Below are 21,115 nucleotides of genomic sequence, written 5' to 3'. Positions count from 1 at the left end.
GAAATAACGAGTACGACGTATATTATGTTTATGCTTTTAACGGTTGAGTTTAAATTTAATTAAGCCTGAAGGTTCCATACATGCGTATATATGTTACTATTATTTGCTCAATTTTCAACATCCTAATATAAACTTATATTTAAGTATGTATATCGAAAGTTATCTATGTATCACTCGAGTACGTTCGATGCGCATACTCGCCAGATAGTAAAAACTGACTGTTGCTATCTATAACATTTATTTCATCGCTCCCGAATACGATCGTACATTATAGCTCACCGAGCGCCCGCGCTCGTCACGAGACTAATCGAAATTGTTTCATAAAGAATAGCATAGCATAGACGGGGAGGTAGTTAAGGTGGTAACAGTCGCGCGGCGGCTGGCGTTGTATGTGTGTGACGGTGGTGTTGTGTGGGCCAGGAGCAGTCGCGCGTGGCGGGCCGGAGAGCCTCCCCCGGACGAAGACCTGGACCCCCCGCCCGAGGTGATTTTGCCAGAGATACTACACTATGACTCACCTGCGCCTATCTGTCACCCGGGTGCCCCTGGCGCTCGGCAAGAGTAGTGGCACTCGTCGCCGTCGCCGTCCTTCTTGCATGCGGCGGAGACGGCTAGATGTAGACCTCACCTCTTTGCGTGGCCGTTATTTCCTATACACGAGTAAACTCGGAGGTGGTAAATCTGGCAAAATTTTGAACTTTACAAAAACGACCGATTGGCACCGTATTGGCACGACAATGCAGAGAAAATATCGGTAATAGCGGCCAAGACACTTTAATTTCAGCTGTTTTTTAGTACATTTCCAACCAGTATCTATTAATATACTGTAAGTACATTCTCTACGCTATCTCGATGCACCTAAATGGCTTCATTTTTTAAATCATATTGCACATTCTAAAAAGTATATATGCGCTACAGCGGCTATAAGCACAGAGATAGAGACGTTATGAATAAATCATATATTTCATGCTCTACGAGAAAGAATTCTTGTCGAATGTTATATTGTGGGGAACGCCAGTGGGGATATAAAGGGCACTGTGGGACGAGGCGCCGAAGGGCTTAGGCCTTAGAAGCCAAAGTATATATTTATTTTGTTTTTGCTGTTTATTTTATCATATAATAATATTGTCCATAAAATCTTATTTATGGCTTCATAGATATACTATATATGTATACATAGGTATACTATAATTATGTTACCAGCAATCTGTATAATCCGGAATTGTATACACTGCCTAGGCAATGTATAGAATGCCTAAAACGTATAGGCAGGCAGGCATTCTTTACAATAGGGAATTCGCAGCATATTTTGCAATTCTTATATATATGAAATCCTCAACTATTTTTATAGACCGCACTCAAACTTTTGAAGTCGATAACGGATAGTTAAAAGTGAGTTCTATGTCAAGAATCTCAATCCATCAATCAATCAGCCCCAAACGGGCTGATTGATTGATGGATGACTTCAACATTTTGAAGATAGAGTATAGAAATAGTCGAGATTTAGGCACATTCAGAAATAGCTTTATCAATCCCAATATAAAAATTACCACTTTGCTTGCCATAGAACCAAGTTCTAATTATAACGGAATTTTCAAAATTAGCCCTCAAGCGGCATAAAAATTAGATGAAAAGTTTTAAAAGTTTACTTTAACTTTCGGTGTAAAAGACGTAAGAAGCCACTGTACGGTGTAAAAGACGTAAGAAGCCACTTGCAAAAGTCATGGATAGCATAATAATTATAGTGATTATGATGATTATTAATATCATTAATACATTGGCATAATAGTATGTTTGGATAAACATAGTCTAAGATAGAAGAAGTATTCCATACAATGCCTAGGAATAATTATATAGATTACCTATATACGTATGTATATAGATTACTTACCTAGGCAAAGTATGTAATGTATTCATAATATTTTCTCAAGCAATTGTATGAAAAGAGCTATGAAAACAGCAGCACGGTCGCGATTTTGTTGTCATAAGATTGCTTGTAATCTCGCGGTGTAGCGGCCGAACCGCTCGTTTACGCGGACCCGTACAGGTTGTAACAAAAATAAGTGATAATAGTTTAGCGTCTGTATGGATCTCCTATATAGAGTTTACTGTGAAAAAAGCAGCACTGAAAGAGTAATTCTTTTTGTGATTTGTGACGGGCAAGCGCCCCAGGGACATACATTTTACCATACAAAAGCAAAAAAGTAACTCTTTCAGCGCTGCTACTTTCACTTTCACACCGAACTATATATAAGAAACCGCGAAGAATACGCGCCCTAAAGTTTTATCACTTAATTTTTTAATTTTGTTACACCCCGTATGAATCGATTCTTACATAATATCAGTTATTATTATTTATGAGTACATTGCCACTTAACTTCTTAAAGTACACCGCTTATACTTTGTAGTTATCATTAGAATAAGAATACCTATCTATGGACGCTTCACACCACATCAGTCTGGCCCCGTGTAGTTGTTAAAGTATTGTATTGCAAAGAAATGGCAAAAATTCGTTTTATTATTTTTAATTTTTATAAATGAAAGTACTAGATAATATACTTAGTAGGGACGTCAACATGATCCAGGGGGGGGGGGCAGCTGCCCCCCTTGCCCCCCCCCTCGGTACGCCCATGGTTCAAAGCTAAACTGCAATTCAAAGTTACCCAAAATATCCAGTCATTTTGGGGATCACGTAGTAGGAAATGGACTTTAAAGATTGTTTCTTCTTCTTGACTGAAAATTACGGGCTTGCCCACGGGTTTACTATGCTTGTCTTTTAATTTATAAAAAAAAGGTAACTGCGGGTATTTTGTAAAGTTCAAAACTTCGCAGCGAGTCTTCGCACTAGATCGAATTTTGTTTCGGGCTTCCTCGAATGTTATAGATACCTCCTAATGCCGGGGGTAACTTTTTCGTTTTTTTTTTGGGCATATTTGCATTACAAATATAAAAATAAAAATGTTAATGAGAGCTAAGTAACTTAATTTTTATAACAAAACAATATTTTTATGATACTGGTTACTTTGAAACATTCAATGTTACCCAAATTACTTCGATTTTGAACGTCGTCAATACTTTCTCAGTTTTACGCAAAACATCAAACATGTAATATAACGATTTCAAAATAATAATATATAATATAATTTACTATATTTTAAAGATAAACACAAAAACATGTTTACAGAAAGTTTATTTATTCACGATTTCAAATTCGTGCAAAAAACACATTCAACAACTTCACTACGGAAAGGCTTTTTTGAAAATTGTGATATCGACAGTTTATTTTTTTGCTTCTCGTTTAATATAAAACATTTTTGCGATTCATTTAACTCAATCTCTTTATTGAGATATCAAAAAGTTTACACGTAAAAAAATTATGAATCTTTTTCACAACTTAGTTCCAATTCAAAGCTACCCAAAGTGAGTGTACACTATCCCTTTTCTTCCATAATAATTAAAATTAAAATGAAAAAAAGTATAGTGTATTGTTTTCACCACATACAGTATTTCGATAATTGAGCCATCGGCTCGTTGGTCTAGGGGTATGATTCTCGCTTCGGGTGCGAGAGGTCCCGGGTTCAAATCCCGGACGAGCCCGAGTGACATTTTTTGTTTACATAGAAAATGTTGATATAAAATTGGAGGATCACATAAAAGTCTTACGTTAAATTTGAGTCAAAAAATATAATTTAATTGAAATCATTCAAAAGCGTAGATTGACTCATAAATATTTTGGGTGAGTAATTTTATATTACGATCGTTTAATATGAATTATGTAATTAAAATAATAAATTTTAATTATCATAGTAACACACTTTACTAATAAAAAGATTTTATATGTACTTATACAAACTTCACCGTGTAATACGGTTCTTGTAGAATTACAATGTTTTGTCCTTGTCTAATACGTTGTCAAGGTCCAAGAAAAATCGTCATAGATTTTTTTTTTCAGAAGAGGATAGGGAATAGATATAATATAATATAACAATAAACTAATAAATAATTTTCATGATAATGTACAGTTTATCGTATTTTACATTATTAAAATATTGTGCTACGCGTTTCGTAGTGGGTCTACGAGCTACGCGTAGTCGTAGACATTCACTTCTTACGTTGAATTTTTTTATCAAAACTTTTGCAGTATCATTTTATGGGCCATACAAATTTGTTTAGGCTAACAGTTGGTCCGTAGTTTTAAATTATGTGTTTTAATTTTGTTATTCTGCGCGGCGGCCATTCTACACGTAAATTGAAAAACTTTTACAAAAATTATTTATGTGTGAGTAAAATTGTGAGCTTATTACTCTTTGTTATTTTTGTGTAAACATGAGTTTCTCTCTGAATTCTCTATATGAGTAAATATTACTGTGTTAGAAGCCGTTAAAATAATATGTAAGTACTGCTAAATTTTGTGTTTATAAGATCTTCCTGGGCTTATAAACCAATCCAAACATAATTCAGACATGAAAATGTTTCATCTGATGAAATCAATAATATGCATGAACTAATCTCATCAATCACACGAAGGCCGATGGACCGGAGCGGGGGCAATGAGCCGAAGCCTGCGGGTTAGGAATATGATGTACATTGTACAATGTACATTGTACATGCTACAACATCTCATGACTGTACAATGTACATCGTGTTTGTGTTATTAGGAGTTCAATGAAGAGGAAGAACTTCCAAAAATAAATATTATGGCCATAAAACGCTTGATAACTCATTTAAATAAATACTCAAATAGATTTAGGTCCAATTCTTTGTGCTTAAACAAGAACATAATATTAACATTAAGTACAGAGTAGATACGTGTTAAATATTACTGACATAGTGTTGAACCTTGTAACAAGTATCAAGTAATGTATTAGTTTATCGAACATCCATTAGACAAATAGCTTGACCTCCTCGTCTTAGGGAAATAACTTACATGCCCTCGGTCATTATATTGCTCCTCATAGCTTTTAACCGAATTATAATATTATACTCGTTCTTGCTTTAGAATATTGTCAATTCTACTTGCTTTGGTAACGAATTGTCTATTATAACTCCCTATTGGTTACTACACAACTTTAATGGACAAACTTTTGTATAATATTAATAGACTTCGTACAGCGAATGTTTGTTATCCGGAGGGAGTGAGCCGTGAGGTAATTTATAATAACCCCGTGGAATATTAATTGAGCTCTCTCGGGGGAGCATCGTTAATGAGGAGAGCATAGCTTTTAACGAGATATACGCCGGGTGGAGTTACAAATTCAATGGAATGTCAGTTTCGCGCTGGGCGCGGGGCGAAGATAACGTCGCTAATTTTGTGGAAATTGAAAAGTGAAACTGCGCGGGAACGTAGGGGCGTGTAGGGCGGCGTGTCGTCGCGTGTCGTGTGTTGTGGTTCCGCGAGCGCGCGTCAGTGGACCGACAGGCGAGCAGACGGCATGTCGCGCCGCCGGCGACGCGTCGCTTTCCGCGACTACATACTCATGGACATACACGCCATGGCCAAGGTACTCGATCCGATTAGTTCCCCGGGAGTTCGATGCGAGAGCTATCTAGAATTTCAGCTGGAAAACATCGGAAACTCGCGTTGATGTCGGCACATTAGTCGCTAATGATATGTAAACACGAGCCTCATCGTGAATGCCGCCTGGTTGTACCAGTTTGTCATTAGATCTACCGTTTGTGTTTTGATGTGGACAGTGATTACTCAGTAAACATGTAGTTAATGGCCTCCATATTTTTGTACACGAGCCGTAATAGTTACATTAGTAGACATGGGCGTACCTAGGTTCTGAGCCAGGGGGGGTGGGGGGGCAAATTACCCAGGTTCTGGGCCAGGGGGGGGGGGCAAATCAGATTTTTCATAAGCTAGGTGTTTATAAAGAATAAAAAATTAATAATTTTTAGTTGTAAAAATATTGTAAGTAACTATTGCAAACAAATGGCAAAAATTCATTTTCTTTATGTTTAATTTTTATAGATAAAAGTACGAGATAATGCCCTACGAGATAATGACGTCCCTACTAAGTATGTAGGGACGTCAACATGATCCAGGGGGGGCAGCTGCCCCCCCCCCCCTGCCCCCCCTCGGTACGCCCATGTTAGTAGACACAAATTAGGCTAGATGAATATTATCATGAGTGGTGTGCACTTAACGTTAAAATAGAAATGTCCTGTATTCAGTTCGGAATGTGGGAAACAATTAAAACATAGAATAGAACTAAATCAGCAACATTAAAAACCGAATTTAAGGCCAAGACACAGGCCTTAAGAGGAGTCCACACCGCCCTTTTTCCATACTAACGTTGTCCCCTGTATCCTCCCTGGATAATCCTAGTAGAGTTATATTTTTTTCCTGAATATCTACGGCCACTAATACAATGTCCCTATGTTTTATTTTTTTTTCATAATTTAATTATTAAATAAGATATAATCGTTTAAAAAGCCCAAAAAAATGGCCAGATTTTCCGCTGTGTTCAAACATCCAGAAAACAGATTTGGCTAGATTATACAAAAAAAAATAAAACATAGGAACACAGCTCAAGCCTTTCTTTAATCTTTAATGAAAAAAGTACTTAAATCGGTTAATTTTTGGAGAAGGAATCAGGGGACAACGAATCGTTGATTTTCTGCAGTTGTCTCTATCGCGTTCTGCGGTATGGGCTTGAGGTAAGAGAGACAGCTGCTATAGATATTACACGTACTTTTTTTTTCATTTCTCTAGCCCCTGGTGTATTCTCTTAAAAATATTTACAGTAATATATTTCAAAACTTATTAAATTTTAAAGCGTCGTAGACCGTAGTAGTTTTCTCTATAATATTCATTACATTTACCTGGCAAGGGGTTGACAACTAATTTATAACAAAACCGTGAATTTCTTCATCCCCTTATTATTACGAATATTTACTGTTTTTCATATAAGGCACGCTAAAGGCACGTCAGAAACAATTCGGCCAGAAATGTAAGTTTCATAGATTTCAGCTGAACTCACAATAAAAAGTGTTCTCGAAGGCTGCTGCATGAACAATAACGATCGATCATTCAAAGGTAGACTGTAAATCAATTAAGCTCCGGGTCGGGAAGTCGAGGTGGTCCTAATCTGCGACACTTACCTGAACGAAATAGCGAGGCTATAAACCATGCGCCTTCCGACTGCTGCTCGGATTTTATTTTCCGTGTACATTCCGGGTAATCTGCTTAAGTGGAGTGTGGTTTCGAAAATATACAGATACGAGAAGCTACATTACGAAAGAAAATTATTTTAATTAGCTGGAGTGTTCTGTAAAAAATCACGATTGAAATTGTAAGTTTCATACCTAATTTTATAAACCAGAATGAAATTGTATATTTACATAGCTGATAGCAGGTAAAGTCAATGACTTGATTATATTACGAACAAATGTGACATATTACAGTAGCTTCATTTCGACATCACGCACGATGCATCTTTAGAATAAGTTGCATCGTGCGTGATGTCCAAATACCCTGAAAGAAACCCTCCGGGAATAAATGGGATGGATTTCCACTTTCAAGATATATTACTATCCTTGATCATACTAGAAGAGAATATCAACAAAGTCCTGCAATTTTTAACTCATTCACTGCCTTTCCGAAAAGTAACGATCTTACCCAGGTGCCGCAATACCTTACTATGCAGCCCGCCCATATCGGCGGTTTCGGCATCTCGATTTAAATGTATTTTTGCCCGCCCGTGGCGTTTTCGGCACGAAGCTTCAGATTCCGTCATGAATCGTTTCAAATGCTCTGTTAATACATGTACTGTATCGTGCGTAAAACGTGTATATGTGCAGTTTAGAATCAACCCGCCCATGGGGAGTCTCGGCATGTGAGTTAAAAATATTTGCCCGCCGATGGGCGGGCTCGGCACTGAATGGGTTAAGCGATGACACTACGAGTTATATCCAAGCTATCTTTATCTTACCTAGTGGCTGTATGTGTATATGGTTATATTAATATTACAAGCACCGTGTATAACTTTTGCCCCATTTCTAGTTCCGGAGACAGGGTGATTAATTATTAGTTAAAGTAATTATAAAGTTTCATTCGCATTCGCGTACCTACACGTTAGTACAGGCAGAGTTTGCGCAACGAAGACTTACACTAATCATAATATAATTATGCAAATTTATGTTCAAGTAGGTATCTACTCCAGAATATAAGGTGGTTGCCAGTTTTGTTCATATCGCAAAACAGACTTTAAAATCATCAATAAAACAAGTCTGAAACGAATATGCGCATGAAAGGCTCCGTACAAAATATATATAAAACTAAATTCCTTGTATGTGAGCCATCCATAATAATAATTTAATTGTAGCATCTTTTGTAATAGTGGAGAAAAGTAATACCGTCTAGCAACAGACAGAAAAACACACGCAAAGATTTATGGCTAAGTCTTCGTTGGGTTTTTGTCCTTTGTCAGATTCCTATCCGATTAGGGAATCGGATAGGAATCTGATTTTTAGGGAAAACTCAAGTCTCGTCATATTATGAAGTAGTCATATTTTACCTTTACATACGATTCCCAAAAATCAAGTTTTGTGATATTATGATACTAGTATCAGCTGTAGTTAAATAACATTCACCCACAGAACGCTTACGCAGTCATAAAATATTATTGCTGAATACACAGAGTCACGTCCGTCATATCAGGTTCGAATAAATCAAACTATCGTCGTAAGCAGAGTGAGATTACACCAGCAACTTGGCTGTAACAGCCACTAGTGAATCACACCCCAACGCATATGAAGTTTCCTCTTGGAGCAAATTCAATTTCCTTGTATGGAATTCACATGAATTTCTAGTTTCAATCATATCGTTCGCTATTGAATAAGGTATGTGATTTGTACATTTTTGTCAGCCTCAACAAATTATTTTCAATTCATTGGCCAGGTGTAAAAATTATTTTAGAATTAATTTCTGCAAAATCGCAATTCCTGCTTAGAATGCAGAAAACAATATTTGAGTTTGAAAAGTCAATTAAGCAATTTACTATTTGCAAACTAATGGAAAGCAAACAAAATGGCAACCTAAATGATATAGTAACAGTGCACTATGTAGTTCTGACATAATAGTTCCACTTATACAGCGGGCTCATTGTTCCCCGCGAGTCGCGACCCGATCCTCGACATTCCCTCTTCATCCTGTAAATTATTTAAATTGGCTTTCTGTTATAGCTTTCTATAAAAAATGTAGCAGTTTGACAAAATATTCAATATGCGGTGTCGCTATATTCAATAGAACGTTGGAACAACGGGCTATGAGTAAAGTAAATATTTTTATCATTATTGTTTGTAATAAATGTTTCTCTTCACGTTTATACCGCTGAAGACATTTTAGGCTCTGGGAAATAATAAGTATAGCTTAGTGTTCATCAGGAAAAAAATACAATTCCTTTGCAATAAATGAATTTCTGCTCGAATTAAGTCGTTTCATCTAGTTTTTTAGAATATTTTTATTCAATAACGTGATAACTGACAGTCTATTAAAGTAGTAAAAATAATAATGTAGAAATAATAATTGCCTGAAGATGAATTATTATTTAAAACAAAACAAGAAGAAACATTAGTAACGCCTGACAAGTTTATCGTGTTTGTCTTTAACCAACAAATTGTAAAATGGAAGTGAAAGGCGCCTGCAGATGCCTGCAGCCTGCTGCCTGCAACTTTTATACGGTACAGAAAACTGTTACATACCTACTTATAATTTTATATTTATAAATTAGGTATATCTATAATATATATAAAACTCAAAGGTGACTGACGTGGTGATCTATCAACGCACAGTCTAAACCACTAGACCGATCGGGCTGAAATTTGGCATGCAGGTAGATGTTATGACGTAGGCATCCGCTAAGAAAGGATTTTGATCAATTACACCGCCAAGGGGTTAAAATAGGGGATGAAAGTTTGTATATAATGATACTTCTTTACGCGAGCGAAGCCGCGGGCAAAATAGCGTTTCAATAAGTATGTTAACCACATCCTACAGGTTACCATGAGCCCAAGACAGACACACAAATTGACAGGCAGATAGACAGACGGACAGACGTTTCAAACTTAAAATACTACTCTTTTTTGTCGGGCGTTAAAAATACTGAGAACTTCATAACTTTGAAAACTTTAACAAAACATTTGATAAATACATACATTTTCATTTTGCAAGCAGTAGACTAAGGTGGTAGAGTCATTCCAGCATAAAGGATGATAAAGTCAATAATTGTAACATGAATTCTCGTCTCAGATACAAGTCGCTCATGATGCCCTATTTAATATTCCCTATCAAACGAGATACACGCGAATAGGTCTTGAGGGTGTTCCGAGTGTGTTTATCGCATGCACTTGACCTCGAAAACACGCCACTTATGAAACAAGTTTTAAATGAGTATTCGACCTTTCACAAACTACTTCATTACATCTGAAGTACTTTAAGAACCCTACTTACAAAAAAGCTCGCGATAAGTAGCAAATCATAAGTTGCTACTAGACAATGCTGATACCATAGAAACTATGTTCAGAGTATGCAGATTGAAATTCTGTAGTAAAATAGTTTAGTAGTTATTGTTTTTCAAGAAGTACTGAAAAGCAAAAATATATATTTTTTGTGTGTCAATACAATACCTAAATGTAGATTCGTGAATATTACAAAAAGTTTATATTAGGCGGGTTTGCATCTAGCGTTGGATAATATACAAAATTTCAATCTGTAAATCTCTGATAGAAACAAAACCAATTTTCGACAACTATTTTCAAGTAGCTTAGCTGGTGTACATTTAGTTTAGTCTTTATACGATATCCACTCATATTATTCTTATGTAAAAGGGAACTTCTATTAAATTTTTTATAATTTTTATTAAATGTGTTAGGTATATTTTTGAAATATGTTTTAAATAAAACATTATTACTCTGCATATTTTTCAATTCATCAAATGGCTAATTGACGAACCGTCAGCTCCAAACACCAAAATCAATCAAATTCATAACAAGACTTAACTAAGGTCAAAGTTGAACAATTCATCGCGTGACTACAATATCAGAGAACTTTTATAACTATAAGAATATCAACGAAACGATAACGCGAACAAGAAATTCTAGTCGAGTCGCACGCAACCCCGCGCAGGTGCCCTGTGCCCGGGTACCGCGATGTATGCTGTTATACAATAATATATTTATAGACATGCATGTGTAACAACCGGCGATTGTCCTTGCTCGATACCGACTCAAAGGATATTTAACAGCAATCGAACATTTCTTGTAATATAATCGACTCCATAGATTTTTACCTGTGCCTTGTCTATACGTATACAAATACATTAGACAATTTTGTATAGCACCTATGTTTTGGTCTATGTAGAGTTCGTGACAATAGTTTACTCGGAAATAGCTTGAAAAATCAATGAAAGCATCCAAACACATTTAGCCCCCGTCCCTTAGTCTCACTGAGCTTCGACACCGCTTCACACCTTTTCGATCGTATCTTTCATTTCCTCTCTGAGAGTTTCGTACTGACGTTATTATCCACACCGTACTATGTTAGAGTGCTCTACTATGTACTGACCCACTCTTGAGCTTTTCAGTTTTCTTTCCTGCATGTGAGTGTATGTGTTTCCGTGTGGTGTCCTAATTCGGCTTAAACGCAATACTTACTGTTCTATTGGTCGCTGCGACGACGGTGGTATCTGACGTGTTTGTATCTGTCCAGGAGTACGAGGAGGAAGGTCGCCGTTCGAGGCGGCATTCTTCTCCATGTAATTCCCGGGAGGGCAGCACCACCGCTCTGCACACGCAGCACTATGACGACGCTGTGAGTATTCCCGACATTTATCTGCTTGTTATTTTTAACCCTCTTTTGACGACATCGGGCTCGGCTGAAAGCGCCCTCGGTTTGCGAACAAAATTAGGTTATGTATACTTTTTGAATAAAAGAGCGCTTCAAGTTATTTAATTTGATGCCGATAGCAACTTTTCCTGACTGTAGACTTTTTGCACAAATTTCTCGTGGAGTTCCGAACTCCGGTATGGAATTCATTTTTACGACTGTTTATATATAATATTATGAGATACCCGTAAATCAAATTGGTATATGATTTTTTATTTTTAAGGCTCGGATAATTTCGCAGATGATGAAGCTTCACTATATCAAAGTGTAACTGAACTTTAACAACACATTAAAATATGGGCATTGTAGTGGCATTAAATATTAACCTATGTCTGTGAAAATACTTAATTGTCATCCTGGAATTCGCATCAAAACATACTAAGGTAATGGTAATTGTAGGTACCTTTGTGACCCCATACTTTATTATTTTTAAGCATGAGTCATTATCGGGCTCATTGACAAAATTACAGCAACATAATATAGGAATAGGAACATACATATATTATTATAATACAATTTAATATGAATAAGTGATAGGATTGACTTAATTACTACAATGTATTCACGCTTTAGGCACCACCAACACGAACTTTCGGTTTCGGTTTCGGCCAGTTTCGGCCGAAAAATCCAGTTTCGGCCTTAGTTTCGGTTTCGGCCAAATTATAGCCGAAACTTTCGGCCCTGCCGAAACTCTAGTATTCGTGTGTCGTTCGGTTAACTCGTGCTTCCTCGCCAGCGAGACCCCGGCTCATCTCGCCACCGTCCATATTTTAATCGTGTTTTGAGGTTATGTTTTGCAAATTACTGCCAAATTACTAAGTATATATTTTGTTTTTCTTTGTTCTTCGTTTTATTTTCAGCAAATTGTCTAAGATTTATCTAGTCAATCATCTCGCCTCATTCTTTTCCTTTTACCACGCGTTTTATTTATATGTAAAATAATTAACCTTTAACTATGGACGCGCAGTCTCACAAACCGTTCCTACCTCTGCTAGAATCGTATCTACCCCACTTCCCCCTAAGCTTCACACTTGCGGCCCTCATTACACAAGCCGACAAAAACATTTTTTCATGTGCCTGTTATTTAATGGCTACTACCCGATTATTTGCATTGAAAATTAACCAGAAACATAAATAAAAAAAGTATGCTTTTATAGTCTAGCTCTAGGCAAAGATAAATAAAAATTTAAGATTTAAAAAATTCTCAGAGATGGTTTGTAGATATCAGAGTTGGAACGGGAATTTTGCCGCTGGCACTTATTGTGCGTGTTTAATTTTTAGAGAAATTATGATTTTTTTATGTACTTGAAAGCGTAAAAATATCTTCAAAAATGTGTAAAATGAACGTAAAAAGATTTTGCTGTACTTGCGGAAAATTTATTAAAGTAAGAGCGTAAAAATTACTTGCACCGACAAATAAAAAGATTTATCAAGCTTTTGAAACAAATTTTAAACTTCCAATTAAAAATATAATATAATATTTATATGGATGCCTCATATCTCAGGTACTTATGAAAGAGGCATGCTACAAGCTATCACCTAAATACAAAAATATCAAATTTTAAACCTAATTTATATATTTGTTCCTTCTAATTCTGTTTTTCTGTTAAATTACAAATTTACTTAGTAATTTCCTTTTGAACTTCAAACGCGGTCTGTGAGACTGCATGTCCGTGTTTCCCATACAAAGAATATGTCTGCAATTGATTGTTTTTCAATAGTAAATGTCTTGAAATAAATTCTGCTCATGTTTTTAAGGTTATCCTTCGTTCTAATACATTAAAACTTGGAATCGTATAAAAAAAGGAATATGATACTGAAAAAATTCTAGGAAACATATTCGAGTCTAAGATTAATAATATTTATTTTAACAAATGTCACAAAAAGGTAAAATATCCAATTTGGCACTTTTTCTTATATTTTGACAATTGTTACAAGACATAATTTCAGTAAATAATCGTCATTTAAATGTTTTATCAAGTTTCGGTTTCGGTTTCGGCCGAAACTGAGAGCAAGGCCGAAAGTTCGGTTTCGGTTTCGGCTGAAAAATGAGTTTCGGTCGGACACTAACTATATTTACTAGTAGCGCCCGCTGCCGACCTTTGACTAATATTCCCTAATATGTAGTAATTTTTGCCGAATACATTTCCCGTTATATTTAATTAGTTAATTCGGATGTCACATCCCTCATCGCGAGAGTATACAAAGAAAAATGATGCGGGAATTGAATTGAGCTTAATAGCATAGAAGTTTCCCCACGTGCCCAGCACTTTGGCTGTCGGCCAAATGTACGACACTGTCACTCGTGTTTTGCTGGCTTCTCAAGTTTGTATGAATGGATATTAGGTCATCAACGATTCCTTTGCGTTATTATTATGGTTACTGCTCCGATGAATTATGATTTCTTATTTCGATGGATCTCACTTTCGCTTCAAAGCAACTTACATATTTGTTTTTTACTCACAATATTTGAAACAAGAAGTAGTGCACATTTTTTCGTTACGTAATTAGTTGCGTTAGATGTGAAAAATTCTCGAGATAAAAACGATATTTATAAGAATGTGTTCATAATTTCAATTTCTTATGTTCAGTCGCTGTAAGTTACTTGTTTAATACTTATTAACTATGTATATTAATTTAAAGTTAACGAAACATTGCTAAACCTAGTGTTGTGATAGTGAAATAAAAATACACAATTTTAATAAGATTTTATTATCGTACCTAATATAACTTAATTAAATCTCGATCAGTCTTACTAACTAAAATACATTAAAAATAAGCTTAAATTAAACCTAAGTTGGTAAGTATAATTTACTGTTAATTATTAAAGAATTTTTGTCATTTACCCAATAAAAGGATAGGATTTCCTTTTTAAAGGACATAATATATTTTTAGAAGCGTTTTACCGTATTTATGAAGATGAAAGGCAAATGAAATATGACGTCAGGTGGGTGTGTCGTGGACGGTCATAGAATACACAGTTTATGGTCGGCAGTTAGCTATTCAAGTGATTTGCAGCCCGGCGCGCGGATATTCGCCGGTGCGACCAAAACGTATAACGGTCATTAATTTCACGAAATTTACAACAAAACATTTAAATTATTCTAGGATTGTAGTAATATTAAATGAACGAGGAAAAATGTCGGTTAAAAGTGCTCGTTTTTCAATATTCACTAACAATACATTTGGAACAATTTCGGTAATATCTTCAAACCTATTCACATTAAATGAAGGATACGATTAATTTCTAAGGGCGTCTAACTAATTTACGAACTAAAGTTTCTCCTGGAGCGACCGCCTGAGCTCCTCCGTGGCTTTTGTGATGTCCTTGTTGTCGCGGAGCCTGGTGCGGGCGAGGTCGGGGCAGTCGTCGAGGTAGTCTTTGGGCGGCTCCGTGGGGTACTTGCGCTCGAACTTCGGCCGCGGAATCCTCACGCGCTTCACGTCGCCCAACCAGCTCTCCATGGTGAGGGGGTTTGTGTAGCCTAGAAAATAGGGAATTAATAAAAACATTAATAAAGTACAATGGGTCATACCAACTTAGCGGGACCCTGGACCTACAATAATATTGAACAATATTTTATTAAACAACTTATTTGACAATAAGATTGAAAAGCGGGCGCGTTCAATACTAAGCCTAGACGGTCAATAACATTGCATAATATTACGTGATATTGCACAATAAAATTGATCGTCTACGGGCCCGCTTAGGTATTGTATCAGTATTTTTAATATTACAATCTATTAATCAATATAAACGTTATTATTATTATTTGGAAATTAAATTTCATAAATTCTATAAAGCTGATGCAACCTTTGTGTGAAAAATTTCGTTGTTTACGGTATTTTATAATAAATAATATTATGCACTTTTTGAAAATTGGAAGTAAAAGGACGTCATCACCGAATTTAATACAAATGTGTTTATAGGCTTAGCCCCAATTTCACCAACGACTGTTAAAGTTAACGCTCGAATTAGTATCACGTTACCTCTTTCGTTTTTCTTATGAATGAAAGAGAAGACATGACATTTTAACAAGCTGTTAACACTAACAGACGTTGGTGAAATTGGGGCTTAAGCGTAAATAGGTAATAGACAGAAATACTTTCGCATCTATAATGTTAGTATGATATGATAAAATGAATAGATGGATAGCAATCCAGTTAACATCCGAGTAACATGCCATTGGGTGAATTGTGAAACCTTTAATTTGTTAAAATGTTTTTCAATAGATTACCCTCCATTACCCTTATGTAACGTTATGTATGTCGGTGTTATATGATCACGTAACCATTTCCTTACTAAAATAATTGGGAAACGCACGCCCATGACATTAGTGAATTAAGTGGAGTTCCGTTTAACACGTGAGCAGACACACTCTACATATTCGTTACGTTATATTTTTCTGTCAACTCAACAATACTATATTACTAGTTTCTATCGTGTCTTATTATTTTAATTAGCTGTTTAACTAGAGCAAGGCTTAAAAAAGAAATTATATTGTTGCTAAAGATAAAAATAATATGAAGTTAATCGTGTCTACCTCGTGCTGTCGCTCGCTATAGCTGGAACAATATGAGAGCCGAGAATAAAAACCGTCACCGCGGGGCTGCCGTGATTAACCTAAATTAAAACAGCACAGATGCTGTCGCCACAGGTGGAGGTCATCCTACTAATATTATAAAGGCGAAATTTTGTTTGGATGTATGGATGTGTGGATGTATGGATGTTTGTTACTCTTTCACGCAAAAACTACTGAACGGATTTTAATGAAACTTCACAATAATATAGCTTATACATCAGAATAACACATAGGCTACAATTTTAACCGACTTTCGAAATGGAGGAGGTGTTACGTTTGTTTTTTTATCTTCAACGATTACTCCGCCGTTTGTCAACCGATTTTCAAAATTTTTTTTGGTGTAGATATAGGTTATCATTCCAATTTGGTACCATATTCATAAAAGTGGTGACCTGATAAAGAGATCCATAAGTAATCTAGGGGACTCCTCAAAATTTATATGGAAACTAGCTGTTGCCCGCAACTTCGTCCGCGTGAATGTATGTAATTAAAATCGAGATTTACAAAATTGAACACCCATCTACGACTATTTTATTTGGATCTACATTACACACGAAATTTTTAATGCACCACGAAAATAAACTATAATTATAAAAATTGTAACTGTACTAAGTATAGCTAAATTAATATTGGAATTTGTTGTGTTAGACTGTTGCCAATAATAATTATGACAAAAACGCTTGAAGGCACGGATTAATTTCCTGCTGTCCACGATCACCGTAGTATGCGACATCAGATTTACACTGTAGGTTGTCTAGCATTGTAGTTCTTTCGTCTTGGCAGAAAAAACTCTCCCAGAGAACATGATTCAAACATACTGCCTTCGGTCGTACATATTCTACCATTTCTACCTATGTGCTCGACCGATGCTAGTAACTTAGATCCGTAAAGTTTGACTTTAAAATTTCCATGGCTGGTAACGAATTGAGATACGCAGTGGTCAATATTCATCCAGTGTTTGGATAAGCGTTTACTAATATTAGGAAAAGTTTTAAAGATCGACCTTTGCTAGAATTGGTAATCACTTTGGTTGTCGTTGTACATTCCTAGGAGTTTCTTCAATTCCATTACTTATCAAGTCACCGTTTTTAGGGTTCTGTACCCAAAGGGTAAAAACGGGACCCTATTACTATAAGACTTCGTTGTCTGTCCTTCTGTCTATCTCCAGGCTGTATCTTAAGAACCGTTATAGCTAGAGTTCTGAAATTTTTACAGATTATGTATATCTGTTGCCGCTATAATAACAAATACTGAAAACAAAATAAAATCAATATTTAAGGGGGGCTCCCATACAACAAACATGATTTTTTTGGCCTTTTTTGCTCGATACCAATAATTACAACAGGCAGGCAGTTGAAATTTTCACAGAATCCTTAAATATATGTGTTATTTGATAATTAATAATAAAATTGGAATATAATTAAAATTTAAGGGGGGCTCCCATACAAAAACACAACTTTTGGCCTATTTTTTCTCTATAACGGTACGGAACCCTTCGTGCGTGAGTCCGACTCACACTTGGCCGATTTTATTGTAAACATGGTATCAAATTCGGGCAATCTATACAACAAAAAAAGAATTTTGAAAATCTGACCACGAACAGCAAAGTAAACATTAACTCCTCCTTTTTTTAAAGTCGGTTAAAAAAAAGTATCTAATATGTTGACCAGGGATGTAAGGTATCATCATGCCAAATTTCATTGAAATTAGTCCAGCGGATTCAGAGATTAGCCTGTACAAACAGACAAACAGACAGAGAAACAAAAATTTCAAAAACAGTTAAAATGTATTCTACTACTCTTCTAATATGTCCCTGACTCATTTTTTGAAATTTATTTTCAATGTACAAAAATTTTACCTTTACGATTTTATTATAAGTATGTGGTGACTTCGGTTTCGTGAGCAGTATTCTAAGCATATGCTACGAACAAGTAAGATTTTGCAACAAGGTATACCATGGTTCGGAAGGTGCTGAGAGAACTCCTGACTCTTTATAGATACAAGTTTGGGAGTTTCGACGTTGTTTTAAGAGAGGAAAGCATATGCTACTATGCAAACTACCTTCATCTTAATCATCATCACTACCATTAGTGTTAGCACGGCGACCAGCGGAAATGCGAAAGTATGGACAAACTGTGGAAATAAATCTAAGGTGCCGTTCCGATCTTTTTTCGTTCCGAAAAATTCAATTAAAATGCCACTTTATGAGACACTATAGTATATGTCATAATGTAGGATATTATTGGAATTTTTAGAACTATAGTCTGTCATAAAGTGGCTTTTTAATTGAACTATTCGGAACTAAAAAAGATCGGAACGGCACCTTAAGTTTATCTCCACAGTTTGTGACTATAGTCTGTCATAAAGTGGCATTTTAATTGAATTTTTCGAAACGAAAAAAGATCGGAACGGCACCTTAGGTTTATTTCCACAGTTTGTCCATACTTTCGCATTTCCGCTGGTCGCTGTGCTAGCACTACATAAACCGTTATTGAACCATATGTGTCGTCCCGTTTTGACCCTATTATTGGTACTTTTCACAGTATTTTATAATCACTTAAATCGTGGGTAACACCGCGGGGCACAGCTAGTTTTTTATAAAACCGCCGCTTAAACTGTTGCCTATTAGTAAATATACGCTTTCAGAGATAGACCCTCGGCTTGCAACCATTGTCACTCGTTTTGTTTAGAGGGTTAGGTTTCTTTTTTTACTAGAGTATGGTTACTGACGTTTAACTGTTAAAAGTTTAAAATTAGGTAATCGAAATTAAATACATGCTGTTATTGCTACGATTAACCAAAGTGGTAAAAAGGCAGTTACAAACGAGTAAGTTAACTTAAATGCTGGCTCATGCAGTTGCATGAAAGTGGGTTAATATAAGTATAATAACCTTTATTAAATTATGAAATATCAGCAGTAGGCCGTAGTGTAGCCGATGCGAGGCAGCCGTAGCGAACGCCGGCGGTTCCAATGCCATTACATTCAACAGAAAAAAGTTGATTGTGCGATTCTATTGTTTCTAACCATCGTCGTATGTAGGTTAAATTATAATCAATTGAATGATAATTAGCGAACACTTACTTAACTCTCAAGTACGTACTCACTTTATATTTTTATCGACGATATGTAAAATGACTTCATTTACATAAGTTACATCGGTGCTCATGTTATAGTAGTCGAGTGAGTGGATCTATCTCATCCACTTACTTCAACGACCCCGAAGTTTTTTACATATCAATTATTTTTAATTTTTAAAACAATCAATATATTTTGTTTCGAAATAATTTTATAAAATGGCGGATTCCTTATGTGGAACATGACTAAGTACCTAATAATATACATAATACCGTGGAAGCCGCAACCGACAATCTCTATAGTCACTCTCAATCGTTAAAACAAAGATTTAATGCACGATTGAACTTTCTCCGGCGAAAGTGTTGCTAAATGTCTCAAACTTGGTACGCTTTCAAATATTGCACTCACCAGCTTAGAATTCAAATTCAATATCAATCCTACCATCATAATATAATTTCAGACCTTGTTAGACACCAAAAGAGATTCGTTACCGATAGAAAACTGAGTATGTTCTAATTCTCTCCAAAATACAATAATACGTAATTGTCCTGTCTGTAATCACTTTAATGGTGAATCAAAATATATGAATACCAATAAAGCATAATATAAAGACTATGTTTAAAAATAGTTTATTCGAGTTTAAGAAGAATTTATAAGCAGTTTAGTTGAGTACTCGTAAGTTAGCGCTGTTGATTCGATAAATTGTAATTGTGATTGCGCGCCATTATTGTTGGACGTGAGCTGAACAAATTTAGGTGTTCGTTGTATAATTTCCGTTTCTGTCAATGTACTAGGTATCTGATTTTGTTGTAGGCTTTGCAATGCAATAACAAACTGAACATTTAAATTGTATGTACTTTAAACAAAAGTTTGATTTACCATTCGAGTAATCTACAGTACCCTGTATAAACATAAAGTTACAATAACTTTACCCATTCTCTCCTATACTTATTTATTTGATTTTATATTAATACCATTTACCTGATAGCTAAAGCCAAAAATCGTAAGATTAGAAGAGTACGACACGAATATTTTAATCTTCTATGGGTAGGTAAACAAGGCAGATAGGTGTAATCTAAAAAAATATTCGGCGAAGGTAAAAACCGTTTGGCAAATAAATGGGAATAATTAATAATTAATTATTAACGGCAGTTTCGTCACCGCCGCCGCTGGCTGCTCGCTGGCTACTCGCTGGCTAGCTGTAAATTTTGATGTGAGCGCTCGTACACTTCAAATATTACCTCAGGCTAATGATTTTCAAACAACGGTACCTCAGTTATCTCGATCTGCGTTGCCTTTTAAACTTGTTTCCTGCTTCAAATCCTCAAAATCTTCGTTAAGATTAACGAACTCTATCTAGAGTAAAATAAAAGAATACTCGGATTGCCTGCAAGAAATGCTAACGATACCTTATGCACAATATACGCATCGATACCTTTGTGACGGACAAAACTGGTAAACCCATAAAATAATTAATTTAACACATTAATTTAACATAAAATTATTATTGGAATTTTTAGAACTATAGTCTGTCATAAAGTGGCTTTTTAATTGAACTATTCGGAA

At 35.7% G+C, this 21,115-nt stretch overlaps 1 protein-coding gene and 1 non-coding gene across 6 annotated transcripts in view; both read left to right on the top strand.

Moving 5' to 3' along the window:
• The window catches only part of LOC121740497 (whirlin), a 79,229-nt gene that overhangs the window by 39,145 nt on the left and 18,969 nt on the right, over positions 1-21,115 (top strand). For 3 of the 5 annotated variants that reach the window (XM_042133233.1, XM_042133208.1, XM_042133224.1), the window contains exons 14-15: positions 421-484; positions 11,714-11,815. In XM_042133233.1, coding sequence (XP_041989167.1) covers positions 421-484; positions 11,714-11,815 — 166 coding nt within the window. The remainder of the gene's footprint in view (positions 1-420; positions 485-11,713; positions 11,816-21,115) is intronic. The other 2 variants (XM_042133216.1, XM_042133242.1) reach the window with 2 other exon arrangements.
• On the top strand, positions 3,526-3,597 carry Trnap-cgg. The gene has a single exon. It is a non-coding gene; the product is annotated as a tRNA-Pro (tRNA).

This window comes from Aricia agestis, chromosome 1 (genome assembly GCF_905147365.1).
Source record: "Aricia agestis chromosome 1, ilAriAges1.1, whole genome shotgun sequence".
Lineage (NCBI taxonomy): Eukaryota > Metazoa > Arthropoda > Insecta > Lepidoptera > Lycaenidae > Aricia > Aricia agestis.
Note: the sequence above shows the minus strand (reverse complement) of the source record. Positions and strands in the feature narration are given on the sequence as shown.